The sequence below is a fragment of the Nomascus leucogenys genome, chromosome 5, assembly GCF_006542625.1.
Source record: "Nomascus leucogenys isolate Asia chromosome 5, Asia_NLE_v1, whole genome shotgun sequence".
In the NCBI taxonomy this organism is placed as follows: domain Eukaryota; kingdom Metazoa; phylum Chordata; class Mammalia; order Primates; family Hylobatidae; genus Nomascus; species Nomascus leucogenys.
This window is the reverse complement of record NC_044385.1, coordinates 119,945,256-119,973,236: the sequence shown is the minus strand read 5'-3', so window position 1 is coordinate 119,973,236 and position 27,981 is coordinate 119,945,256. Positions and strand designations below refer to the sequence as shown.

The following is a 27,981-nucleotide window of genomic DNA, read 5'->3' as shown; positions in this document are numbered from 1 at the left end:
TCTCTACCCTACAGCCACAGAAAGCTGTAGGAAACAATTTGCTGCACTTGCCTTCAAAGGTTCTCAACTGCCTTTAGCACACAACCCAAACTCTAGAATACGGCTCTTTCAAATGTCTGTTTTCTCATCTCCATCCTTACTGCCGTTGGTTTCCTAAACACTCCCAAGTTCTCCCTTCTAGGCCTATATCACTCCCTGATCCCTCTGGCTGGAATACTTCTGCTTATTCCAACACTGGACCTCCTCACCTTCCTTTTCCTCCTTTACTCCTCCTTCCCAAGGCACTTTAAGAAGCCTTTCTCAAACCCTTAAGTCTGTAGTAGATGCCCCGGAACCAGGATCCCTTACTTCCCTACCAGAGCACTCACGCACTGTACTGTAAGTATCCATTCATGTGTCTGAAATCTCCGCCTCTACTGTCAGATCCAGCTGGTCAGCGACTATACTTCTTTTTTTTTTTTTTTTTTTTTTGAGACGGAGTTTCGCTCTTGTTGCTCAGACTGGAGTGCAATGGCCCAATCTCAGCTCACCGCAACCTCTGCCTCCTGGATTCAAGCGATTCTCCTGCCTCAGCCTCCCGAGTAGCTGGGATTGCAGACATGCGCCACCATGCCCAGCTAATTTTGTATTTTTAGTAGAGATGGGGTTTCTCCATGTTGATCAGGCTGGTCTCGAACTCCCGACCTCAGGTGATCTGCCCACCTCGGCCTCCCAAAGTGCTGGGATTACAGGCGTGAGCCACCATGCCGGCTATACCTGTCTTAATGAAAGTGAGGCAAGAGAATAGGACCTGGGGGCAGGGAACCTAAGGCCTTTTCACACTGACTTCCTAGAACTAAATTTAAAGGAAAACCCTAACTTTCCACCCTAAGTAACAAAAGGACCAGAGGCTATGCCCTTTGCAAAATCCCCACCTTTTCTGTGAGGCAGATAAGAAATTGGCTGTCCGTACCCAATCAGACTGATTGCCAGCTGAGTCTTCGTTTGCACAGAAGTGCAACTTTGTAATTCTGTAACATTGCTTTTTGCAACCAATCAGATGTTTGCACAGGAGTGTGACCTTTGTAACTCCACTTCAGCCTCTGATTCATTGCTTTCCCCAAGGAATCAGACCTAATGGGGGCCACGACTTCATTTATATGAGGTGAGCTCCAAGTGGCCAATGGGAAACCTCTAGGGAGTATTTGGACCCAAGATGATTATGTATCCAGGCCCTTCTGCGCTGTGTACTTGCATTTTCTTTTTTTGAGACAGAGTATCACTCTGTCATCCAGGCTGGAGTGCAGTGGCACAATCTCGGCTCACTGCAACCTCTGCCTCCCAGGTTCAAGTGATTCTCCTGCCTCAGCCTCCAGCTGGGATTACAGGTGTACACCACCACACCCGGCTAATTTTGGATTTTTAGTAGAGACGGGGTTTCACTATGTCGACCAGACTGGTCTCCAACTCCTGACCTCAAGAGATCCACCCACCTCGACCTCCCACAGTGCTGGGATTACAGGCCTGAGCCATCGTGCCTGGCCATGTACTTTCATTTTCAATAAATCCCTGCTTTCGTTCTTTCGTTGCTTCATTCTTTTGTTGCTTCATTCTTTCCTTGCTTTGCTGTGCATTTTGTCCAATTCTTTGTTCAAAATGCCAAGAAACTGGACAACTTGCAGTCAAGACCCTCCACTGGTAACAAAAGTAGGAGCTCAAAATTATTTCATGAATAAATGTATATAAATTATTTTCATTCAATAACAGGCTTCTATAACATATAAGCAAGTTCTCATAACAGACCTCACCATTTAGAAAAAAAAAGAAATCTTGAGGGACCACCTCCTACCATATACCCAGCATTTTCAGTATTTCTGGCTGACCAGGAATATGCTGGAAGTATTAATATTTTGGGATTTTAAAAAAAAAACTGCAAGGGTTCTTTATTATAAAAGTAATCCATGTGTCTCATAAAAAAATTCACAGTCAAAAGTATATAAAGTGGGCTGGGTGCTGGGCGCAGTGGCTCACACCTGTAATCCCAGCACTTTGCGAAGCGAGGTGGGTGGATCACCTGAGGTCAGGAGTTCAAGACCAGCCTGGCCAACATGGTGAAAACTCATCTCTACTAAAAATACAAAAACTATCCAGGCATGGTAGCATGTGCCTGTAATCCCAGCTACTTGGAGGCTGAGATGGGAGAATCACTTGAACCTGCGAGGCAGAGGTTGCAGTGAGCCAAGATTGTGGCTCTGCACTCCAGGCTGGGCGACAGAGCGAGACTGTCTCAAAAAAACAAAAGTATATAAAGTAAAAATTAAACTCCCCATTTCCTCCTTTCCCTGCCCATATCTCATCCCTAAAGGTAACTTACTTTAAGAGTTTAGGGTGAATCCTTTCAAGTAATCAATACCACAAATACATGTGGTATTTGTAAACCAAGGACAGGAATAAAACTGGTCCTGAAGAAAAATCATAACTCAGGCCTTGAATGCTGTTAGGCCTCTCCTGTCTTTTCTTTCTTCTCAATCAACTTTGTTTTTCTTGCTGTGAAGACAGGCTTTTTGGCTCCTCAGTTGCTTTGAAAGAACACGGCCACCAAAAAGTTCCAGCTTTGTAGGACCTCAGAGTTCAAGTGGAGTAACCAGACTATACTAGCACCTTAGTCGAGTTCTAAATCCCAAGAAGAGGCTTCAGTTGGCCTAGAGTCAGCCAGATTCCATTCTGTGGCCTGCCTGGGTCAACTTGGGGAGATCATAAAGGACAGTGGGGGGAGGAGTCTGGTCAGAAAAAAACTGTATGTATCAACTGCAATATATTTTGGTCTTCATTCCATGTTGGTACATTCTTTTTAAAGGCTATAAAACAGTTTACTGCATTTTAAAAGTTAGAAGACATTATACACATTTAGATTATTTCCAGTGTTTCATTATTGCAAGCAATACAGCAGTGAACAATTATCTATATTATACATCATGGAATTTGGGGGGTCATAGAATATGAACATTTGAAATTTTCATATATATTACCACTTTGCCTTGTAAAAAGGTTGTGATATGATACTTCCACATATACACCTGTACTGGACGTTTCCATTCGTTTTCAGCTTTGCCAAACATTATGTTGGGGAAAAAAAAGATATTTATTTATCTATTCGACAATATTTAATGGTCATTTATTCTGTGCCAAGTCTCTAAGGACATGCGATTACAGCAGAAAACAAAACAAAACCCCCATCCTCATGGAACGCTAAACAGAGGGCAGTGACATCAATGTAAATGTTGAGTGCTAGGAAGAAAAATAAAGAAGTGTAAGATGATTCAGCAGGGTTGGGCAGAGCTCGCTATTTTAATTGTGGTGGTCAATAGGATGCCATTCAAGCTGAAAACAGAAGTAACGGTAAAAACTAGGCAGACATCTAGGGAAAGACCATCAAGGTCCCGGGGAAGTAGCATGCCTGGCACATTGAATGAAGAGCAAGGAGGGTGGGGAGGCTGGGGCGGAGTGAGCAAAGGGGAGAATAGGACAAGATATCAGCGTAGGACCTAGGGAATATCTTTATCATGATTGCAAGCCTTCTGTGCTGTCTGTAATAATATTATTATTTTTTGAGACGGAGTTTTCCTCTTGTTGCCCAGGCTGGAGTGCAATGGTGCGGTCTCGGCTCACTGCAACCTCTGCCTTCCGGGTTCAAGCGATTCTCCTGCCTCGACCTCCCAAGTAGCTGGGATTACAGGCGCCCGCCACCACGCCCGGCTAATTTTTGTATTTTTAGTAGAGACAGGGTTTCACCATGTTGGCCAAGCTGGTCTCGAACTCCTGACCTCAGGTGATCTGCCCACCTCGGCCTCCCAAAGTGCTGGGATTACAGGCGTAAGCCACGGCGCCCGGCCTGAAATAATATTAACAACAGCAAAAGATCATTTTGCAGGCCAGGTACAGTGGCTCACGCCTGTAATCCCAGGACCTTGGGAGGCTGAAGAGGGAGGTTGGCTAGATCCCAGGAGTTCAAGACCAGCCTGGGCAACAGCGCGAAACCCATCTCTACCAAAAATTAGGCGGGCATGGTGGCGCACGACTGTATTCCTAGCTACTCAGGTGGCTGAGGTGGGAGGATTGCTTGAGCCCGCTTGGTCGATGCCGCAGTGAGCCGTGATCGCACCACTGCACTCCAGCCTGGGTAACAGAGAGAGACCCTGTCCCTGCCCCACTAAAAAAAAATCATTTTTAAATTGCAACCTCCCATCTCCATCTGCAACAACTCCCCGTTCTCAGCTCAACTGATAGGTAACCTCTAGAGATGGCTGTAGTACAAGAATGAAAGAAGGTACTCATTCATAAATCTGATCCATAGTGGTGGCATTTCCGGGAAAAACGTTCCATACCCCCTACCATCCGGGCGACCCCAGTTGCACCTGGCGGACCAGGCAAGGGAGGAAAGGAGCAGCGCCTGCGCGTAGTGAGCGCGGCCCCGCCCAGCCCGCTAGTGGGCGGGCAGAAACTGGCCACAGAGCAGTCTCCGGAAGCTCCGCTGGCTACTCTGCTAACGTGTCCCCCGAGCGAGGCGCGTCGCAAAAGGTCGCGGCGGAACTTCCCTACGCTTTTCAGACCATACGCTTTACGGTACTAGGCATTGCTGAGCTGGGAGATGTCGGCGGCGGGTTGGGAGGAACCGTGGGGTCCTCCCGGCAGCTTTGCGAAGCGGGTGCTGGTGACCGGCGGTGCTGGTTTCATGTAGGTAATGGCGCCGCTAGCCAAGCAGTGGCTCCCCAGAAACCCCTACCTTTTCCCACAGCTCTGCTTGCCCTAGGCAATTTGGGTCCAGCTTTGAAGGGTCCTTATTCTGATATGGGGAGGGTCCTAATGCACGACCTGGACCAGCTTTTCTCTCCCTGGCCTGCAAAGAAGTGGTTCCTTTGAAACTGTGACTTCTTTAAAACGTCTCTTCCAAAGCTGCGTTACTCTCCGCCCTTCTGTGGCCGGAGGTGCTCACCACGTCACTCCTTGAGTGCGTGCAAGATACCCTAAGCTGCTCACCGACTGCTTCCCACCCGCAGCCTAGAGCACCCGCACTCCACGATGGGCCCTGGACGTATAGGCACCCCCAAAACGATTTGAGGACTATAATAGGACATCCATGTAATCAGCAAACTTTTACAAATCCACTGTTGACACCCTTTTCTTCCTCAGACCCACATTCGATCAGCAAGTCCTCTCTACTTCCAAAGTGTATCCTTATGGCCACCACTTCTCACCACTTTCCCGTTTCCACCCTAGCCCATGTTTACCGTCATCTTTTGCCTAGACTGCTGCTGTAGCCTCTTGGTTGGCCATAACTGCGTCCACTCATGTTCCTTTAAAGCCTGTTGCTCACGTACAAGTCAGTGTTTCTCAAGTCAATCAGATCATGTTAGGAGCAGAATTTTACTTCAGTGGTTCCTGCCACACTTAAGAGTAAAGCCCAAACTCTACCATATCTAGAAAACTCAAGTGCCCAAGCCCTACTTTTGCAACCTGATCTGCTTTTCTGTACCTGCCATGCTTCCGAACTCTTAGTTCTTGGAACACACCAAGACACACACTTCTGTCTTGAGGCCTTCGCACTTGCTTCCCCTTTCCTTAGGCTGTTTGCACCACTCAATTTCTGGTTTTTATTCAGATATCATCTCAGAGAGTTCTTACCTGACCACCATATCTAAAATAGCCCCTCTCCCAACTAGCACACTTAACCTCTACCTGAAATTATATTGCGGATTTGTGTCTGCTTGTTTATTGTTTGTATCCCCACTCTAAAATGCAAACTCGATAAGAACAGAGACTACTGTTCACTCAGCACCTAGAAGAATGCGTGGCCCATTCTATATAAGTCTTTAGTAATTGTGGAATGGCTGAATGCAAGAGTAATAAACAGGAAACTCTCCCATCCTCCCCTCAAGGAACTCAGTGGCTAGTGGAAGAAGTGGGAATGTGAGGATTCCTGTTTACGGCCATTTGCACATTAAATCACCCCTTCTAATCCGACTAGTCATTTGGGGGAGAGCATCAGGCTGGCATGTTTCACTTAATGAGAAAGAGGACTATGGGCATGAAAGGGTGATACTTGTGTGAGAGTGCGGGTCCAGGAAGGGTGCGACTTAGAAAGTGCTGTAAAAGGAATGCCGAATACAAACTCCCAAGTTCATAATTTGGTCAAGGGCTCCTCTTTCCTGGGAGCCCAATATTTTAAGTATATATGGTAAATCTGGTAGATCATTTCACTGAGATATGCCTGTGATTCCCCTTTGGGGTCCTCTGAAGCCCAGGACCCACTGTGGATATCCAACTCAGGATGGTTTCAGCTGTTACTAGCCTGGGAATCCTGGGTTCAGTCTAGAAGCCTCCTGAGGATTCTGGTTTAACATTACCAAAATCTTATACCAAGAAATAGCAGTTGCAGAAGTTGCTATTAAATATAGACAACTGTCTATGCTCATAGTAATTTAATTTTTACATACTTATATCTGCAGTTCCTGAAAAGGCATGCTATAGGCATGTACAGTTGTGCTGACTAGCTCCCATTTATCGTTCCACTTTACTCCACACTTGTGCCTGTATGGATGGCATCATTTGGTTAAACTGACTTTTCCCCTATACCCAGAACCAGTACATTCTCTCTTCTGCATACTCTAAATGGAATGTAAAACTTTTGTTTATAGGTACTGTTGAGAAGTTTGGTAAAAAGTTTGCATGTGTGTATATTTAGTGTAGTTATATTGTTTTCTGTTATCTTAGAAAAAATGAAAGTTATCTTTGAGTATTTTCCTAGTACTCAACACCTTAGGAAAATATTCAAGAATTTAGGGAAGTTAAAAGTTTTTCACTAACAAGATACACTTTTTTTCAATAGTGCATCACATATGATTGTCTCTTTAGTGGAAGATTATCCAAACTATATGATCATAAATCTAGACAAGGTGAGTTTTATAAAAATGAGCTTCATGCACTGAAATTACATTTCAATTTATGTTTTTTAAAAGTACTAGAATCTTGTCATGCTGATATTTTAATTATTTAGCCATTTTAGCAATTCAGAGGCTCTGTATAGTAATGTGCTTATGTTGTATTTAATCTTATATAAAAGTTTTTGAAACTTGCATTTCTTATGGTGGTCCACAAAATAAAGTTTTTGTTTTATTTTGTTTTTTCAGTTGCTACTTTGCAAATGGACTTTTTGGATTTTCATTCAAAAAAACTATAAGAAAAATTTATAAGGCAATTTGGTGATTATAAGCCTTAATTGGATTTTTTTCTATTTTTTAATTGACATCTTAGTTGTACTTGTTATATGGGGCATATGGTGATGTTTTGATACATGTATACAATGTGTAATGATCAAATCAGGATAATTGGGACATCCATCATAAGAATAACCCTTAACTCTTATGAAGCTTTGCCTGACTTGCTATTATGGACAGGAATTTCTTTCTATATCACCAATATACCGACAGTTTGAGGAATAGGTATAATGAATTATAATATGTATAACACAGGTGTAATTATTTTCAATCACTAATTCCTTTTCTGTAAGAAATGGTGAACTTCTCTAGCACCAGTGGCTACAGGCAAATTTTGGCAGGAACATTTTTTTTTTTTCTTTGAGATGGACTCTCGCTCTGTCGCCAGGCTGGAGTGCAGTGGCATGATCTCAGCTCACTGCAACCTCCACCTCCTGGGTTCAAGCGATTCTCCTGCCTCAGCCTCCTGAGTAGCTGGTATTACAGGCACATGCCACCAAGCCCAGCTAAATTTTGTATTTTTAGTAGAGATGGGGTTTCACCATGTTGGCCAGGATGGTCTCAATCTCTTCACCTTGTGATCCGCCCACCTCAGTCTCCCAAAGTGCTGGGATTACAGGCATGAGCCACTACCCCCAGCTAGGAACATTTTTGAAGTAGAGACTTATGAAAAGGTTTTTGTTTTGTTTTGTTTTTTTTGGTACTTTGAAAAGGTAACAATTACTTGTTTTTTACTTTTAAGATGTCAGAAACTTAAAATGTGTAAAAACAGGCTGGGCGTGGTGGCTCACGCTTGTAATCCCAGCACTTTGGGAGGCCAAGGCAGGCGGATCACAAGGACAGGAGATCAAAACCATCCTGGCTAACATGGTGAAACCCTGCCTCTACTACAAAATACAAAAAATTAGCTGGTCCATGGTGGCGGGTGCCTGTAGTCCCAGGTACTTGGGAGGCTGAGGCAGGAGAATGGCGTGAACCTGGGAGGCGGAGCTTGTGCTGAGCAGAGATTGCGCCACTGCACTACAGCCTGGGCAACAGAGCAAGACTCCATCTCAAAAAAAAAAATAGTGTAAAAACAAGGAGCAAACACGCTTTAAGAGGACATGTTCTTGTATTGTAACCAGTAACATCTGTAGTCTTTAAAATAAATTGGTATTTGATTGGAAAAGCTAATGTCACTTTTTGTGTTGCCCCTTCTGTGCTCTTTTCTTTCAAGCTGGATTACTGTGCAAGCTTGAAGAATCTTGAAACCATTTCTAACAAACAGAACTACAAATTTATACAGGTATGAACATTTTCTTTTAACTGTACCATGCCTCTTTAGTCATGCAGAGATTATAGTATCTTTGTACTTTACAAACTTGTGTAATATGGGCTTGAAAGGAACACTAATTAAAGACCTTTTAAAAGATCAGGTAATTAATTTCCAAAAGTACCATGTGCTGTAGAGGATACTACTTTCGATTGACAACACATACAAAGCTACATTTGATTTTTGGTACCTTCGCAGATCTACCAGTAGCTGATGAATTCACATGGTTTGTATTTTAGTTCCTCCTTAGTCTTTCCCTATGAAGGTTGATTGACTCTGGAAGTCTCACTTTTAGACAAGTCCAAAGTATAAGCCACAGGACCAGTTCATTAATTTGCAAAGGGAAATGTTGTCAAATGAAACTATTTAACTCATATGTTTTTTCAAAGTTATTCTATAAACTCTCTTTTTAACTACAAAACTTAAAGAATATACTAACAACCTTTTCATAATTCTATTCTGTATGAAAGTGTTTTGTTCAGTTGCTGACGAATTGTCAAGAATACATATTTTTAGAAGAATTAAATGTACATATAAACATTAGAAGTACCATAATTTTACTTAATTGTGATAAAATGTGTTTTCAAAATATCATTCCAGTTGTTACAGTATATTTTTTCGAGACAGAGTCTGCTCTGTCGCCCAGGCTGGAGTACAGTGGCATGATCTCAGTTCACTGTGACCCCCGCTTTCCCAGTTCAAGCAATTCTCCTGTTTCGGCCTCCCGACTAGCTGGGATTACAGGCGCCTGCTACCATGCCCAGCTAATTTTCATATTTTTAGTAGAGATGGAGTTTCACCATGTTGGCCAGGCTGGTCTCAAACTCTGGAGCTCAAGTGATCTGCCCGCCTCAACTTCCCAAAGTGCTGGGATTACAGGCGTGAGCCACCACACCCAGCCTAAGATATATTTTAATAATGGTTATCTGAAAGGTTTTTTAAAAAATGCTAAAAAAGTTTTGTATTAATATAGTGGCCTTGGGTTGGCAAAAATGTTGTGGACAACACTAGCATGGTACTTAGTAGTTGTTGGTGCTCATTAAAATATTATTTGGAAAAATAGTTTGAATTGAATATCTAATATCCTAAGATGCTGGAGAAATACATCATTGGTATCCTTGTTTGAGCACTTAGTTGAATTTTTAAGACATTCTCTATTAAACAGGGAGGTGGGAGGTAGAGGGATGTCATAGTAAAAATGGTTATGAATGAGAGTGCTCTGTGAAACTTAGCCCTTTCATGTTTGCTTCTTCATATAGGGTGACATATGTGATTCTCACTTTGTGAAACTGCTTTTTGAAACAGAGAAAATAGATATAGTACTACATTTTGCCGCACAAACACATGTAGGTAAGCATTGTTTTATGTTACAGTTATGATTGGCAGTCTCTCCCTGCCCTTGCCCCCCCAATACTTAACAATACTTATATTTGAAAGAGAATATGTATCATACTGTACTAGAAAAACAAGCCCACGGTGACTGTGTCATCCATAAACTCAGCACTTTTTAAATACTTTTATTCGCATTGCGAGGCTATATTAGTGAAATATAACCTTGAATGCTGTCTGAAAACTTGAGTTTAACCAATTCAGGATCGTGAAGGGGAGCAATGGGGAGATGGGCCGTCAACTGTATTTTTTTATGTTGTTTTTCTTAAATTTTGTTGTGGGTATGCAGATGGACATTATTTATATCATTTTGTGAATTTTAGATATTTTCTAATAATTTGACAGTTTTATTATGAAATATAACATATTCGAAAGCATTTAGAAATACAGTTAAATAATGATAATGGAGTACCCATGTATCTATCACCTGAGCAAAAGACAGAATGTTGCTGAATCCTCTTCAGTAATAAATACTACTGCTGCCTATTTCCAGATTTAAAGTTATAATTTCTTTTGCTTTTCTCTACACTTTTGTTGTCTATATATTTATCCCTAAACAATACAGCTTAGTTTAGGCTGTTTTTAAATATATGTATATTTAATATTATATATATAAATATATATACTTTATGTTAAATATATATTTTTTATATATATATATATAATGATATGTAGAGTTTTTTTTGTTTTTTCAGAATCCATGTAGATTAATCCATGGAGTTGGATATAGATATAGTTTGTTTGTTTTCAGTGTCATGATATTCCAGTCTAAAAATACATATATACACATACACTGTAGTTTACTTAATATACTTGATTCTTGATGGTCATTTGGGTTCTTTACACTTTGGAGCAATTTTGAACACTACTACCTTGAACATGTATCATGATACATAAGTATATATTACATTTGGCTATATAACAGATCATAAGATCTGCATACTTCACGTTGAGATAATGTCAAAACATATTCCAAATTATACCAACTTCCACTGCTCCAGAAGTGTGTGACTTCCTGTTGCTCCAGATAACACCAAAGCTTAGTTTTGTCAGTCTTTCCATTTTTGCCAATTTCAGTGCCATGTAGTGGTGTCTCATGTTTCTCATTTGTATTTTACCTGATTACTAATAAGATTAAGTACTTTTCATATGATTTTTTGTAATTTGGATTTCTCCTTTGTGAAATGCCATTGAAATCTTTTGTCCATTTTGGCCGGTTGCGGTGGCTCACGCCTGTAATCCCAGCACTTTGGGAGGCTGAGGCGGGTGGCTTACGAGGTCAGGAGATCGAGACCATCCTGGCTAACACGGTGAAACCCCATCTCCACTAAAAATAGAAAAAATTAGCCAGACGTGGTGACAGGCGCCTGTAGTCCCAGCTACTCGGGAGGCTGAGGCAGGAGAATGGCGTGAACCCGGGAGACAGAGCTTGGCAGTGAGCTGAGATCGCGCCACTGCACTCCAGCCTGGGCGACAGAGTGAGACTCCGTCTCAAAAAAAAAAAAAAAAAAAGAAAAGAAATCTTTTGTCCATTTTAAAATGGGATTGTTTACCTTTTTCTCATTGAAAGAGAAGTTTCAATGAGAAAAAATGGCAAGTAGAGTTTTTATATATTCAGGACACTAGTTCTTTATCATTACATATGTTACAGATGCCTTCTCTGTATGGCCTATCTTCTCACTTTTTTGACAGTGTGTTTTGATGAACAGATGTTTTCAGTGTATGTGTTTTCCTTTATGCTTAATGCTTTTTCGGTTCTTAAATTCTCTCCTACCCCAAGGTCATGAAGATATATTTTTCTATATTTTCAAAGCTTTATAATTTTGTCTTTTATGTTTAGATTTGTAATCCATCTGAAATTAATTCTTATATAACCCCAATTTCATGTTTTTCCATGTGAATACCAATTGTTCCTGTACCATTTATTGAAAAGTTCACCAGTTTCTACCCTGTCATATCAAATTTATTTTTGTATCTCTGTCTCTCTTCATTTATTTGTCTCTGCCTGTCTGATTACGCACTATATTGACGAATACAATGATTTCATGTCTGTTAAAGCAAGTCCTTGTACTTGGTTAATGATAAAAGCAGTTGTGCACTTCTACCAGCAATTTATGAGATGCTTGCCAACACTTGCTGTGCCAATTTTGTGGGTTTTTTCCCTGATGAAGTTAAAAACCTTTCCATTTGTTTATTGGACTATTCTCCCTCTTTCTTAGTATATCCTCTTGGAAAATTTCTATTTAAGTTTCGTGGCCATTTCCTATTAGGTTGTCAGTTTTTTCCTTATAGATTTTTATAAGTCCTTTATATATTTTGGATCCAAGCCTTTTGCAGCTACCTTTTTTTCAGTCTGCTTTGCCTTTTTCCATTCTTTTTTTTGTTTTGTTTTGTTTTTGAGACAGAGTCTCGCTGATTGCCCAGACTGGAGTGCAATGGCACGATCGCAGCTCACTGCAACCTCCACCTCCTGGATTCAAGCGATTTTCCTGCCTCAGCCTCCCAAGTAGCTAGGATTACAGGCATGTGCCACCACGCCCAGCTAATTTTGTATTTTTGATAGAGATGGGGTTTCACCATGTTGGCCGGGCTGGTCTTGAACTCCCAACCTCAGATGAGCCACCCTACTCAGGTGATCCACCTGCCTCAGCCTCCCAGAGTGCTGGGATTACAGGTGTGAGCCACCACGCCTGGCCTTTTCCCATTTTTAATGGTGTCTTATTATTAGTGAAAGTTCTTAATTTCAATGTGGGTTAATTTATCTTTACTTTTTTCTTTAGGGTTAGTGCTCTTTCTGTCTTTTTTTTTTTTTTTTTTTTTTTGAGACGGAGTCTTGCTCTGTCACCCAGGCTGGAGTGCAGTGGCGCAATCTCAGCTCACTGCAAGCTCCGCCTCCCGGGTTCATGCCATTCTTCTGCCTCAGCCTCCCGAGTAGCTGGGACTATAGGCTCCCGCCACCACACCCGGCTAATTTTTTGTATTTTTAGTAGAGACAGGGTTTCACCGTGTTGGCCAGGATGGTCTCGATCTCCTGACCTCGTGATCCGCCCGCCTCAGCCTCCCAAAGTGCTGGGATTACAGGCGTGAGCCACCGCACCCCGCTCTGTCTTGATTAAGAACTTGTTTCCCACCTCCAAGGTCATGGACATGTTGTCTTATAATTCTTTTCTTAAAAGTTATTGTTTTTCCTTTTACATTTAGATTTCTTCCCCATATCCATATCAATTTGACTCAAAATCATTTATTGAAAAGACTTGACTTTTCCTCATTGTTACTGTTGTCATGGTCAAATGTTTATATATGTATGCTTCTGTTTCTCGGCTCTATTCAATTCTGTCGGTCTTTGTCTGTGCTTATACTATTATCACACCATCTTAATTACTGTAGCTTTATAATAATTCTTTATACCAGCAAAGCAAACCTCCCACCCTGTTGTTCCAAAACCAACATTTTACATTTGACATTGTTGTTCCAAAAAAACAATCTTTGACATTGTTGATCTTTTCTTATGCGTGTTTGTTTTCTATATAATGAATTTCTGGTCTTACCTTTATTATTTCATTATTTCTACTTTGTTTAGGCTTACTTTCTGTTCTTTTTTCTAATCTTTGTGATATATTTAGCTTATTAATTTCACCTTTTCTCTAATGTATACATTTTAGACAATAAATTTACTTCTAAATACTGCTTTATCTGAATCCCACAGGTTTTCATATGTATTTTTTCATTATCTTTTAAGAGTTTGATTTCTTGCTGGGTGCAGTGGCTAACACCTGTAATCCTAGCACTTTGAGAGGCCAAGGCAGGCGAATCACTTGAGCCCAGGAGTTCCAGACCAGCCTGGGCAACATGGTGAGACCCTGTCTCTACAAAAAATAATAATAAAAGATAAAGCCAGGCATGATGGCATGTGCCTGTAGTCCCAGCTACTTGGGAGGCTGAGGTGAGAGGATCACTTGAGCCCAAGAGGTGGAGGTTGCAGTGAGCTGAGATCACGCCCTTGCACTCCAGCCTGGGCAATAGAATGAGACCTTGTCTCTAAAAAATAAAAATAATTTGATTTCTTCTTTCATCCGTGGGTTACTTAGACATATATGTCTTAATTGCCAAACATGTATGGGTTTTCTTGTTCTTATTGAATTCTAGCTTAATTGTATGTGATTAGATAACATACTCTATGATTGTAGTCCTTTGTGCTACAACTTACTTTTTGGCTCAGTATATGGTCACTTTCTGTAAATTGTATGTGTATTGGAAAGAATGTTAACTTGCAAACATTGGGTTCGTTGTTCTTTACACATCCATTAGGTTAAGTTGGTTAATGATGTTCTTTAAATCTCTTGTATATTTCTGGTGAATTGAACCTTTTATCCTTATGAAGTGATCTTTTTTTCCCTGGTGATGTGTACTGCTTTAAAATCTATTTTGTTTGACATTAATATAGCTGTGTTACTTCCTTTTTGGTTAGTATTTTCATGATACTTTTTCCATCTTTTTATTTCCAAACTTTCTCTAGTTTTATGGGTTAGCTGCATGTCTTGTAAACAACATGTATTTGGATTTTGATTTTTTTAAACCCATTCTGACCCTCCTTGATATTTACCTTAGTGTTTAGTTTGTTGCTATATTTGGATTTATTTCTACCATCTTATTGTATGCTTTCTTTTCTCACCTGTTCTGTTTCCTTGGCTGCTGCTTACTTTTTTTAAAATAAAGAATTCTTCCTTTGTAAAAAATTGTTTATTTAAAAAAAATTGTTGCTTGCTTTTTTTAAGGACTGACTGAGGAATTTTTCTTATTCTCTTTTTCTCCCTCTACTAGTTTGGACATTATATGTTCTGTTTGTACTCTTGGAGTGGTTACCCTACAAATTACAGATGTGTAATTAGCTTATCAAAGTGTAAAGTTCATCAAAACCTTTGCTCTCTTCCCATTTAATTTCCAACTCCATTTTTAGCTATTTTTAACTCGGTTTTTATCTGGATTTTTTTTTTTTTTTTTCTGAGACAGAGTCTTGTTCTGTCACCCAGGCCAGAGTGCAGTGTTATGATCTCGGCTCACTGCAACCTCTGCCTCCCAGGTTCAAGCAGTTCTCGTGCCTCAGCCTACCAAGTAGCTGGGATTACAGGCGCGGCCACCACGCCCAGTTTATTTTTTGTATTTTGAGTAGAGATGGGGTTTTGCCATGTTGGCCAGTCTAGTCTCAACCTCCTGACCTCAGGTGATCCACCCACCTGGGCCTCCCAAAGTGCTGGGATTACAGGCATTAGCCACCATGTCCTGCCTGGAATTTTAAATCGATCTTATTTTATTTTTTTATTCCCACTAGATGACATTATTACTATTTTATATAGTCAGTAGTCATTATATTAGGGGTTTACAAAACGATATTCTAATTATGTCATTCTTCATTTGTACCTGGAATATCTACATAAAAAAATGTTTTCCGGCCAGGCGTGGTGGCTCATGCCTGTAATCCCAGCACTTTGGGAGGCTGAGGTGGGTGGATCACCTGAGGTCAGGAGTTCAAGACCAGCCTCGCCAACATGGTGAAACCCCATCTCTAAATACAAAAAAGTTAGCTGGGCGTGGTAGTGGGCACCTGTAACCCCAGCCACTCGGGAGGCTGAGGCACAAGAATTGCTTGAACCTGGGAGGCAGAGGTTGCAGTGAACTGAGATTGCGCCACTACACTCCAGCCTGGGCAACAGAGAGAGAGAGAAAAAAAGTTTTCCTTATCAATTATTTGGTCACCTTGAGATTTAATTGTTATAGAAAAGCCAGATTAAATGCCTGATTATTTTTATTTATTTAGTAGATTTCACTATAATGAGTTGGTTTCCAAGCATCCTCCTTTTTCTTTTTTCTTTTTTTTAGTATCGCTATGAATTTGTAGATTTTAACACATTTGATTTTTTTGTTTTAATCACTTGCAGTTATTTTTCTTATTTATGTTCAAAATGACTCACCATTAGCCATTGAGAGGCTCTTCTAGTTGCTTCCTGAGTTCTTTTTGACATGACCTTAGCAGTCTTTGACAGCCATCTAACTTTCTGGTTTGATAGGATGTTTCAGTTTTATCTTCAGTGTTTTTTCCCCCTAGATCTGGAATCAGCCCTTTCTCTCAGGAGCCATTGTTCCTTTTGGTGGGAAATGGTGTTTAGAGGCCACAATCTGGGCACTGGGAGTGCTTATTAACTGATTGGACATTGTTTCAAGGCTTTTTCAGTTAACAAAACTGGGGAATATTATTTGCCTATTTACTTAAGATTAAATATGACATGGGTTTATACTGAAATGTCCAGTCCAGATTGAGAGTTTTTGTTTAAGTTCATCAGTCTTTCATTTATATCATCTTTTCCATACCCTGAACACCTTGGTTCTCAACAGCACCGTGCTAATTACTCATTTACTTTATTCCAAAACACACAATGAGTCCACATTTCTTCTTTTAAGGACACCAGGTAGATTGGATTAGAACCCATCTTAAAGACCTGATTTTCACTTAATCACCTCCTTAAGAGCCCTATCTCCAAATATAGTCACATTCTGAGGTTCCAGGGTAAGGGATTAGGCCTTAAGATGAATTATGGGGAGACCACAGTTTAGCCCATAACTCTGGGTTAGAGTTATGGGCTATATAATTTGACTAGCTATGTAATGCCTATGTAATTTGACTAGATATTTCCAAGTTTCCTTCCTTAGGGATTGTAAACATTTTACATTGTCATTGCCAGCATACAAAGTGTCTTTTGCCTAACAGCCTCAATAACTAAGTGATTTGTCAAATTTTTGAATTTTTGCCAGTCTGATAAGTAAGAAGTGGTATCTCTGAGTTTTTAATTTGGGTTTTTCTTACTGTAAGTGAGGTTGATCATCATAATCTTAAGGACCCATTTATATTTCTTCATCTAAACTGTTTATGTCTCCTACCTGTTTTACTGTAGGATTGTTCTTAATTTATTTAAAGTTCTTTATAAATTGATGATACTAACCCTTTATCTCTGTAATTTCACATGGTTTTTCCCAGTTTGTCATTTTTGTCTTTTTAATTTGTTTTTAGTTTTTTAACCATGCAAAATTTTTATATGGTCAAATTTATCAGCCTCTTCCATTATTGCTTCTAGATTGTGATTCATCATTAAGGAAGTTCCTTCCGTTTTCTGGTTATAGAGGTTTAGTTCTTTTAAGGTGAATTTATTTTTAAATAACTCATTCAGCATTTATTGCTTTCAGCAGTAACAGATTGATCTTAAGCCCATCCCTGTAATTCATAATTTTTTTAAATTTAAGAACATTTTAAATTTTGATGTATTATTTTTAAATTTTCTTCCTTATAGAATAAAAAACTTTCCTGCAAATTTAACACTGATAGTTTTCTGGCTTCTAAGAATTTACATGTACTATGTAATTTAGGTTTAAAGAAATCATAAATATCACTGCCTGTGTATGTTATTATTATAACTGTTGAAGCTGTGGTAAATGAAGGGCAGTGAATAGTACTCTCCTTAAACCTGAGTCCATCATTTGGCATTTGTTTTATCCGTTGGGTAGACTTGTTTTAGCTTTTCACTCTTTTTATTTTTAGATCTTTCATTCGTACGTGCCTTTGAGTTTACCTATGTTAATGTTTATGGCACTCACGTTTTGGTAAGTGCTGCTCATGAAGCCAGAGTGGAGAAGTTTATTTACGTCAGCACAGATGAAGTATATGGTGGCAGTCTTGATAAGGTGAGCTTAGAAAATGTATATTTTACCTACTTAACCATGTACCATGATGCAATTTTATTAAACATACACTGGGCTTTTTTCATCCTCAAATTATATACACTTGTGGCACTCTCCAGAGTGTATTAGGGTTCTCTAGAGGGACACAACTAATAGAATAGATAGATATATAAAGGGGAATTTGTTAAGTATTAACCCACACAATCACAAGGTCCCACAATAGGCCATCTGCCAGCTGAGGAGCAAGGAGAGCCAGTCTGAGTCCCAGAATTGAAGAACTTGGAGTCAGATGTTCGAGGGCAGGAAGCATCCAGCATGGGAGAAAGATGTAGGCTGGGAGGCTAGGCCAGTCTAGTCTATTCATGTTTTTCTGCCTGCTTTATATTCTAGCCACTCTGGCAGCTGATTAGATGGTGCATACTCAGATTGAGGGTGGCTCTGCCTTTCCCAGCCCACTAACTCAAATGTTAATCTCCCTTGACAACACCCTCACAGACACACCTAGGATCAATACTTTGTATCCTTCAATCCGATCAAGTTGACGCTTAGTGTTAACTGTCATAGAATGTTATTCCATTGTCTCCTCTGTTCAGATCAAGTGATACCTCCCCAAATGGGGAACAACAGCCTAGTCTTGGTAGAGACTTATTCATTTATTTTTTCATGCCCCGGAAATCTCTTTAGGTAAAGATTTATTTGTAATTTTGCAAGAGAATTGCAGATCTCACCTTTTTGTCCCACTCTTACAAATATGGTAAATGTCATTCCATGGACCAAAGCATTAAGTTAGACTGCAGCATACTACCTGCCCATCTTTCCCTTTCAGTCAGGAAAACATATTGGAATGTCAAGGAGACCGTGTAAAATTCTTGTAAAAACCAAAATCTATTTTTTTTTTTGAGACAGGAGTTTTGCTCTTGTTGTCCAGGCTGGAGTGCAATGGTGCAATCTTGGCTCGCTGCAACCTCCACCTCCTGGGTTCAAGCAATTCTCTTGCCTCAGCCTCCCGAGTAGCTGGGATTGCAGGCGTGTACCACCATGCCCGGCTAATTTTGTATTTTTAGTAGAGATGGGGTTTCTCCATGTTGGTCAGGCTGGTCTCGAACTCCCGACACCAGGTGATCTGCCTGCCTCGGCCTCCCAAAGTGCTGGGATTATAGGTGTGAGCCACTGTGTCCAGCCTTAGAATCTATTTTTTTAAATAAATCATGCATAAATATTATACTTTTTAGGCAAAGGAGACTCCATTGTCCAATCTATAATTTTTATAATTGGTGTCTGCGACCTCATTTTGTTTATTTTATTATTTATGAATTTACTTATTTTACCAAGACCACATACATAGTGAAAATCAAATAGTCCGAAAAGACTTACAGTGAGAAAATGTAAACCTTGACCACTTCTCACTTTTCAATTCTGCTTCCAAGAAGTAACCATTTTTCAATTCTCTGCAATTTTTATCAGGTAAACTTCTTTCTTCATGCACCCTGCCACCCTACATCAGATCCGACACAGTAGCCAGAGTGATTTTTAAAATGTAAGTCAGACCTGGCATTACTCTGCTCAAAATCAGTCATTGTTTTACGGTGGCCTTCAAGGTTTTGGCCTTCCTCTAGCTTTCTGACCTCCTCTCCCACTGTCTCTTGCCTCATATCAGCCTTCCTGCAATTCCTTTGGACACGCTTCTATCTCAGGGCCCTTACACTTGCTGTTCTCTCTCTCTGCTATATAGGATTGTTGTGCACATTAAAGAAGTTACCACATGTCCTTGGGAAAACACCAGGCACATAGGATTTAAGAAGTGGCTTTAAAAATTTGGTGATTGACATTTCAAGTTTTAACGTATGCTCTGATTTTTATACTTAAAATATGCATAACACTTTTTTAAATATATATTTTTAAAATTAGGAATTTGATGAATCTTCACCCAAACAACCTACAAATCCTTATGCATCATCTAAAGCAGCTGCTGAATGTTTTGTACAATCTTACTGGGAACGATATAAGGTAAGAACTGATTACAGAAACTCTTGAAACATTTTCCTTTGGACTTAAGTGTTAAAACTCCAAGTCGGCTTTTTTTTTCTTTTCTTTTTTTCTAAAGATTTTTAAGTTTTCTATTTATTCTTCGGCGACAGTCTCGATCTGACACTCAGGCTGGTCTCGAACTCCTGACCTTAAGTGATCCGCCCACCTCGGCCTCCCAGAGTGCTAGGATTACAGGTGTGAGCCACGCCCAGCCCAAGTCAGCTTTTAGCAGCATGCTTAAAGTAGAAGGCATAGATTGAGAAAATTTGCATATTATGGAATTTTAAAAACTAATTTCCTCTATTGTGTGGACAAATTAGGACTGACCTCTTCGTGTTCAGTTCATCATTAAAGGAATAACTTGAATATACATTTTTTTTCTATTTCAGTAATAGATAGAGTGTTACAGCTATAGTCAGAGTGAGGTTGGAGTCCTATGAGTGGAGGAAGACAGAGGGAAGACGGATCCCCTTTCTCCCATGTGCTTCTCTCTGCATGATTTGGCTTTCATGGCTCCTCATGAATGGGAAGTAGACTTGTCCCTGGTGGCTCTGACAGTGTCAGTATGGGAGCCTTACCCCATATGAATCCTCACCTTGCATCTCCTGCATTTGGCTTCCCACTGCTCTTTGTGAGTTTTTAGGGACTGGGTCAGAGAGGCAAGCCTTGGAATTCCTAAAGATTCTCTGACCATTTGAGTTCTGGTGTCATCAGTGCTTTTCACTTTCATAGTAGCTCTTTTTATTTGTAGGGATTGGTACAATGAAGAGAGCCAACTTAAAGAGTCTTTGGGGTGGTCTTTAAAATAATCCACTGGAAAGTTCTTCAGAGTGTTTTGCTATCAGTCAGACTTATAAACCTGTGCCATCTGTGTTTATCTTCGTGTACTAATAAAAGAATATTCCTCTTCTTTCTTTTGGAACCTTTGCCTTTATCTGAATCCTATTCTCTCCTTTTTAGAAACCTTACGTTAGAAAAAAATCTCTTCCCTTTGACCTTAAGGTGTGTGGAATTATTTAGGCAAAGGTGCCCATATTTTGAAATTCTGCTTATCTTTAAAATAATCATTATTATTAGACCTTTTCAAAAGCCTTAATGTTGAATATTCTTTTAAGTTTCCAGTTGTTATCACAAGAAGCAGTAATGTTTATGGACCACATCAATATCCAGAAAAGGTAAATTTTACTTCTTAATTCATGGTGTTTTTCAGTGATTGTAACTTCTCATTATTTGAAATAACCTCTTTTCAGTTATTTGTCTAAAATAATATGTTGTAAATTATACATAATTTTATATGCTGTATAACACCACTTGCAGTTTCCTTCAGACTTAGAGTTTGAAGACTTGAGTTTTAAGTCTCAAGCTGGCTGACACTCACCAGCTGGCTTCACCACTTAGCAGGGATTTTGAAGGATCCAATGAGAATGATATATGTGAAAATACCTTGTACTTTTAAGACTCTAAAGCACTATAGAATACTTCTACCTCTACTGTCACGCTGCAGTTGACTCCCTGTTTGCAGTCAGACCAGTATGTCAGGGTATACAGAAAGTCAAAAGCTAGCTAGATAGTGATGCAAGAAGCTTGTATACATTAACTGTCTTAGTGTCAGCTGGCTAACTGTGCCTCAACTCATCTTTATTGTGTAGGCATGATTATCTTCCAGAAAGTACTACAAGTAATGAATTAAAAAATGTAGTTTAGAGGCTGAAAATGCCTGTGCAGTTGGTTCTATATCATCAAGCCTGATTTTATATAACTTCGGCCACTCTGCCTAAATTTGGAGACTGGGTTTTCTTGCTTCCCAGCTGGTTGCATTGATCTGTTTGCCCAAAGGAAAGGGCCATGTCATGACCTGCAGGTATTAATATTTATTTTGCTTAATTTTTCTTTGAATCCAAGAGCACTGGAATCTATAAATTCCTGAAGCACTTAATGCATAGGTGCTATGTGTAAAGCAATAAGTAAGATACAAATATCTGCCCTTATAAAGTCAGCACAAAGGTGAGTTTTATGATGAGACCAACTATCTGATGAAGACTTTTTCTGCATTTTTCCCCTATTTAGATCATTTTATCTTCAAGTAACCTGTCTTTATGAAATAGCAAACTGAGGGTTCTTTTACATATCAAATACTAAAGTAGGTTTTTTAATAAACTGATAAAAATAATTAGAAGCAATCCATATGCATATTTCTTAATAATCTTTTAATCTTGGTATGAGTTCAGATTCATACTAATGAGTAAATTTCCAGTCTGAAATGATATTTAAATATTCTTTTAGGTTATTCCAAAATTTATATCTTTGCTACAGCACAACAGGAAATGGTATGTTATTATTACCTTTTTACCCATACGCTTTTCTGGTATGTTAGAGTATTTGGTGACACTTTCTTGAATACTGTAGTCTTAAAGGCCATAGAATTGAATGCCCCACTAAATTTAAGAATCATTTCTCCAGTGTAATAGTTTTTAAAATGATCTGTATCTTACTTTTATAATTGTTGAGATAATTTCAAATCTTAATGACCTATCATAGAACTTTGAATTATAGCATTAAAATTTGAAATCTATTTTTATATAATTTTACTTTCTCAAAGGACTTATTTAATTCATAGAACTGTAGATATTTCTTGAAAATGAACTTATGGCATAAAATTGAATACACATTTCACAGGGGTCACTAATATGTTTGCCGCTTTCCTGCTGAGTACCCTCAGAAGGTTTGGAGATTAAGAAATATGAACAAAATTTAGAAACGCTATGAGAATTTGTATTTTCAGTAAAAGATTCAGGGATCCCCATGGGAATTATCTTCTCTGGAGTTGTAGTACCCAGTCAATGCTTCAGGAGAGTTTACCTTTTTACACTTAATGATTTCACTTCATTTAATCTCTCTAGTTGCATTCATGGGTCAGGGCTTCAAACAAGAAACTTCCTTTATGCTACTGATGTTGTAGAAGCATTTCTCACTGTCCTCAAAAAAGGGAAACCAGGTGAAATTTATAACATCGGAACCAATTTTGAAATGTCAGTTGTCCAGCTTGCCAAAGAACTAATACAACTGGTATGTATCTATTTTAAAAGGTTGGTATTTTCAAAATTGTTAGTGGCAGTGACCATTAGTCAAAATCAGAAGCATACAGCTTACTTAATTTAAAAGTAAGCAAGTAGAAAATGAAATTAATGATTATGTGTACCATATGTGTCTTAATTTAAGTTGTATCACCTATTTAGTAACAGCTTTTCAGGAAAAAATAATTCACTAAATGTGCATTCCCTAATTGTAAGACATAAGTCATTTTCAGAAATATAAAATTGTGTCTTAAAACAAGTAACAGTGATATATAAAATAATTATATTTGTAGTTATGAATGTCCATATATATTAGGGGACATCAATTGTAAATCTCAGTTTAATAGAAAGAGGGACTGAAGAATAATAACCAAAATCCAATGTGTATATCTGAGCTTCAGATGGAATTTAGGTTATAAAGTATAGCAAGTGTTACTAAAATTATGTTCATTTTAGCTGTCTTCCCTGCTATGAGGCAGTTGTTTTCTTTTTAATCAGCCATTAAATACCATTGTTATTCTCTGATCTCATTTTATAATTTGACTCAAAGCTTTCTCCATTTTGACAGATCAAAGAGACCAATTCAGAGTCTGAAATGGAAAATTGGGTTGATTATGTTAATGATAGGTGAGTAACAAGTTAAAACATTGGGGAAAGGTTGTGAAATCTTAGGTACTTTTAAAATTATAAAATACGTGGACTTGACCAATAACTAGTTTATCTGTTTTGAATTTTCTGGTAAAACATTTTTTTCATAATCGTAAGTACCATACAGATTAAGTATAGCATTATTACTTACTAGCTATGTGACTTAAAAAATTATTGACCCTTTCTAAGTCTGAAGTTTCAAACCTCCGGTGTGAAATAGGGATAATAACATCTTTTTTTTTTTTCTTTTTTTTTGAGTCAGAGTCTCGCTCTGTTGCCAGGCTGGAGTGCAGTGGCACAATCTCAGCTCACTGCAACCTCTGCCTTCCCAGGTTCAAGCAGTTCTCCTGCCTCAGCCTCCTGAGTAGCTGGGACTACAGGCGCCCGCCACCACGCCCAGCTAATTTTTGTATTTTTAGTAGAGACGAGGTTGCACCACATTGGCCAGGATGGTCTCAATCTCTTAACCTCGTGATCTGCCCTCCTCGGCCTCTGAAAGTGCTGGGATTACAGGCATGAGCCACCTTGCCTGGCCGATAATAACATCTTTCTTATAAAAGCATTTTTTTTTTTTTTTTTTTTTTGAGGCAGAGTCTCGCTCTGTCGCCCAGGCTGGAGTGCAGTGGCGCAATCTCGGCTCACTGCAAGCTCTGCCTCCCGGGTTCACGCCATTCTCCTACCTCAGCCTCCCAAGTAGCTGGGACTACAGGCACCTGCCACCTCGCCCGGCTAATTTTTTGTATTTTTAATAGAGACGGGGTTTCACCATGTTAGCCAGGATGGTCTTGATCTCCTGACCTCATGATCCGCCCGCCTCGGCCTCCCAAAGTGCTGGGATTACAGGCATGAGCCACCGCGCCCAGCCTGTAAAAGCATTTTAACACTTATTTGTAATGTATATGAAATACCTGCCCCACAGCCTGGCATATGAATCCTAATAAGTTTTTGTGTATTTATTTAGTCATTGAACATTTATTGAGTTTTTTTTTATGTGTCAGGTACTTCACTTATATCTAGATTGTGGCTGAAACAAGAAGATAAGACACAGAGAGGGTTAGGCACCTGGCATTATGGGTGACTTTTTTTTTTTAAATATATACTTGATTTTACAAACTTTCTGCAGAAAACCTATTGGGAATTTTTGTAAAGAGAAAAGTTGGGTTGTGGTAAAAATGCATGAACACATAACTCCTAGTATCTAAATTTGTAAATATATATCTACAATATTATTTTAAATCTGTTTTGTTTTCCAAGACCTACCAATGACATGAGATACCCAATGAAGTCAGAAAAAATACATGGCTTAGGATGGAGACCTAAAGTGCCTTGGAAAGAAGGAATAAAGAAAACAAGTATGTTTTGAATTAATCATTTGGGGGCAAGTCAGAAAAATTTAAAGGAAAAATAACTTATTTCCAGAACATTACACAAACCAATGGAATATTATGTTGAATCATTTGTACTTTTCAAATTGCCACAATTTCATATATTTCTAGTAACAGTCCTGTGTTTCCTAAGCATCTTGAATTTTATAAACCAACTTCTGATCAATCTTCCCATATCTTGTTAGCATTAATCAAATACCTATATTATTTATTCTGAGGTACATATTTTTTCACTTTCTTCATACTCCTAAAAGGTATGTATTTTTATAATCACTGGTGTCTTATAATTATTATTGTAGCTTTTTTCTTTTTTATGTGTATATAAAATAATGATCCATCACTGGCATCTTAGAGTTGGTGAAATATAGATGCAGTCTTTTTTGTGTCTTGAGGCTTTTTATATTGAAACCAACAAAGGAAATAAGTTTAGTATGTGCAGAAAAATCTGTTAAAATAAGTGCATATAAAGTCTGTGTATACATGTTAAAGCTCTATTTAGAAATATATTCATGAGAAAAGCTTTACCCAGATGTAGAAAAAAAAGTTTTGATTTAGAGCTTGAAATACAAAATACTTAAGTCAAATATTAAAAAACAAAAAATAGTTTAAAACTATCAGGTTTCTTTAAACTAAAAAAGCTTTTACTGATAGTATAGCAATATAAAATAATTTCACATATTAATAGAAGAAAGATGCTGAGCATAGTGGCTCACATCTGTAATCCCAGCACTTTGGAGACCAAAGTGGGAGGATCACTTGAGGCCAGGAGTTCAAGACCAGCCTGGGAAATATAGTGAGACCCTGTCTCTACAAAAAGTAAAAAAATCAGCAGGGCATGGTGGCACATGCCTGTAGTCCTAGCTATTTAGGAGGGTGAGGTAGGAAGATCTCTTCAGTGCAGGAGTTTGGGCCTATAGTGAACTACGATCACACCACTATACTCTAGCCTGGGTGACAGCGAGACCCCATCTCTTAAAAAAAAAAAAAAATGCAAGGAAGTTCACATCAACTCATTGTGCCTCTGATGCAGTGTTACCATATTTATATGACCAAACACTGTATTATACTTTTTTATATAAAATAACCTTAAAACCAGGGCAGATGACTTATTTCCTGTACCCCAAATTCCTTAAAATCAGAATCTTAAATATTTATACCAACAAGTTCAGTATTGAATGACTTTAGAAGTTAAAAAGAAAAAAATGGTTGATTTTTAATTATAAATGTTTTAGGTTGATTTAAATGTCTTCTGATTGACTTCATTGTTAAGTTCAAAATCAAATTGTTTACATCATTAGGCAGCCCTTGTCTGCTGCTTAGCTGATGGGCAAGACTTAGCTAGCAGAAACTCAGTAAATGTTGGTTAACTGATGTTTAGTTTTTCTTTCTTTTCTTTTCTTTTTTTTTTTTTTGTCTTTTGTTTTTTCCTATTAGTTGAATGGTACAGAGAGAATTTTCACAACTGGAAGAATGCGGAAAAGGCATTAGAACCCTTTCCGGTATAATCACCATTTATATAGTCCAGACAGGTGTCAAAGAAGAAAATTATCCTACCTCGACAAGTGGTATGAAATTAAGTGACCAAATGAAGTGCTCTCTTTTCATTTGGAATTAGATTCATGACTTTTTGTATAAAATTCAAATGCAGAATGCCTCAATCTTTGGGAGAGTTTCAGTACTGGCATAGAATTTAAATGTCAAAATTCTTTCTGAAACCCTTTCTCCTAGAAACTAGGAAATAATAGGTGTAGAAGACTCTCCCTAAGGGTAGCCAGGAAGAAGTCTCCTGGTTTGGACAACCATGAGGGGTAATGGTGCTAGGCAGATGGCAACCTTCACTGGTTTTGAACTCAGTCAGCTTCCCAGCCTTTCCCAGTGCCTAAGAAAGTCTTTGAAATGTTCGTTTTTAGGCAATATAGGATGAGTCTTACGCCCTAATTCACCATTTCTTTTTTAAGATCTGATATGCTATCATTGCCTTAATAATGGAACAAAATAGAAGCATATCTAGCACTTTTTAACTTTTGATAATTTTGTAAAATTGATTACGTTGAATGCTTTTTAAGGATGTAAAGTTTTTATATTTTCACAATTAATGTATGTAAAACCTTGTATCAGAAATTTATCATGTGTTTACTGTTTAAAATGATTTTATTTATAAAATTGTCAGTATCTTAATATATTTAATGTAGAATATTGCTTTTTAAAATAATGTTTTTATTTTGCTGTAGAAAAATAAAAAAAATTTGATTATATATTTTTAATCCTTCTTTGCCCTAAAGACTTTAAGATGACTTGAAAAAGTAACTGATTGGCTATTGGGTTGAGAAAGGGAAAAGAAACTGGGTGACCCTCTATTAAGAATGCAGATTTTGGTATGGAGGCATCATAATTCCTCATTAGAAAGTCTTACACTTTAAAAATACCCTTAAATACCAGCCTCCCACTGTGCTTAGAGATCCCCAAGTCCATACCTCTTCTCTTCAATTTCTCCAATTTCGCCTTTCTGGAGAGAAATAGAGGGAAGACAAGTGTGTCAGTTGAGTCTTACAGGAAGCAGATGCTGAGAGAAAGTAATGACTATAACGATAAAAGAAGGAGGAAGCAAAATTGGGCAGGCTGTGCGGGCAGAAAGGCAAACCCAACCCATGTGGAGAAAATGTCTATTGTGAGAATCAGCTACAGGTCCTTTCACAGTGGAAAGGGCCTAGTGGAGTTCATGTCCCACCAGGTAGCTGGTGGGTTTCCTTGAAGAATAGTGCCATATTGGGGACTCAGTATTTGTCTCTATTGCTAGCAGCTTGGATATTCACAGGTGACAATAGCTACATTGGCCGTGATAAGTGAGAATTCATGCTGTGCGTCCCAAGAGTAGGGACCATCTGTACAGTGAGGCCTATTCCATTCAGGTGCCCATCATGGTAGTTCTGGGGTGGCTGATGATGAAAGCTGGCTAAAGTTAACTGACCAAGTCATTTTATCTACTGGGTGGTTCAGTGCCTCTTGCTATGGTGGTTGCTTTCTAGTGAGTGTTAACATGGAATACACAGATCTTCACACTCCCCACCCTCTCCCATAGATAGGCCTATCCACGCTTCTCCAACCTTTACTTCCTTGTTTCCTGCCCCTCTAGACTTTTTCCTTCTAAGCCCCAAAGTAGCTAG

The 27,981-nt window shown here is 38.8% G+C and overlaps 1 protein-coding gene across 1 annotated transcript; it reads left to right on the top strand.

Annotated features, from left to right (window-relative positions):
* Nucleotides 1-4,503: 4,503 nt before the first annotated feature.
* On the top strand, nt 4,504-27,072 carry TGDS (TDP-glucose 4,6-dehydratase). Its single transcript, XM_003257388.4, has 12 exons — nt 4,504-4,713; nt 6,866-6,932; nt 8,470-8,538; nt 9,825-9,915; nt 17,543-17,685; nt 19,591-19,689; nt 20,826-20,885; nt 21,994-22,037; nt 22,611-22,776; nt 23,353-23,411; nt 24,687-24,784; nt 26,252-27,072. The coding sequence occupies exons 1-12, from the start codon at nt 4,628-4,630 to the stop codon at nt 26,320-26,322; spliced, it is 1,053 nt and encodes a 350-aa protein (XP_003257436.1). The 5' UTR covers nt 4,504-4,627; the 3' UTR covers nt 26,323-27,072.
* The last annotated feature ends 909 nt before the right edge of the window (nt 27,073-27,981 follow it).

Excerpts from the sequence above, each read along its gene's own strand:
- TGDS (XM_003257388.4), top strand. The coding sequence starts at position 4,628 with ATGTCGGCGGCGGGTTGGGAGGAACCGTGGGGTCCTCCCGGCAGCTTT. Across the intron at positions 19,690-20,825 it reads CTTACTGGGAACGATATAAG|TTTCCAGTTGTTATCACAAG; the intron begins GTAAGAACTGAT and ends TATTCTTTTAAG. Across the intron at positions 22,038-22,610 it reads CTACAGCACAACAGGAAATG|TTGCATTCATGGGTCAGGGC; the intron begins GTATGTTATTAT and ends TAATCTCTCTAG.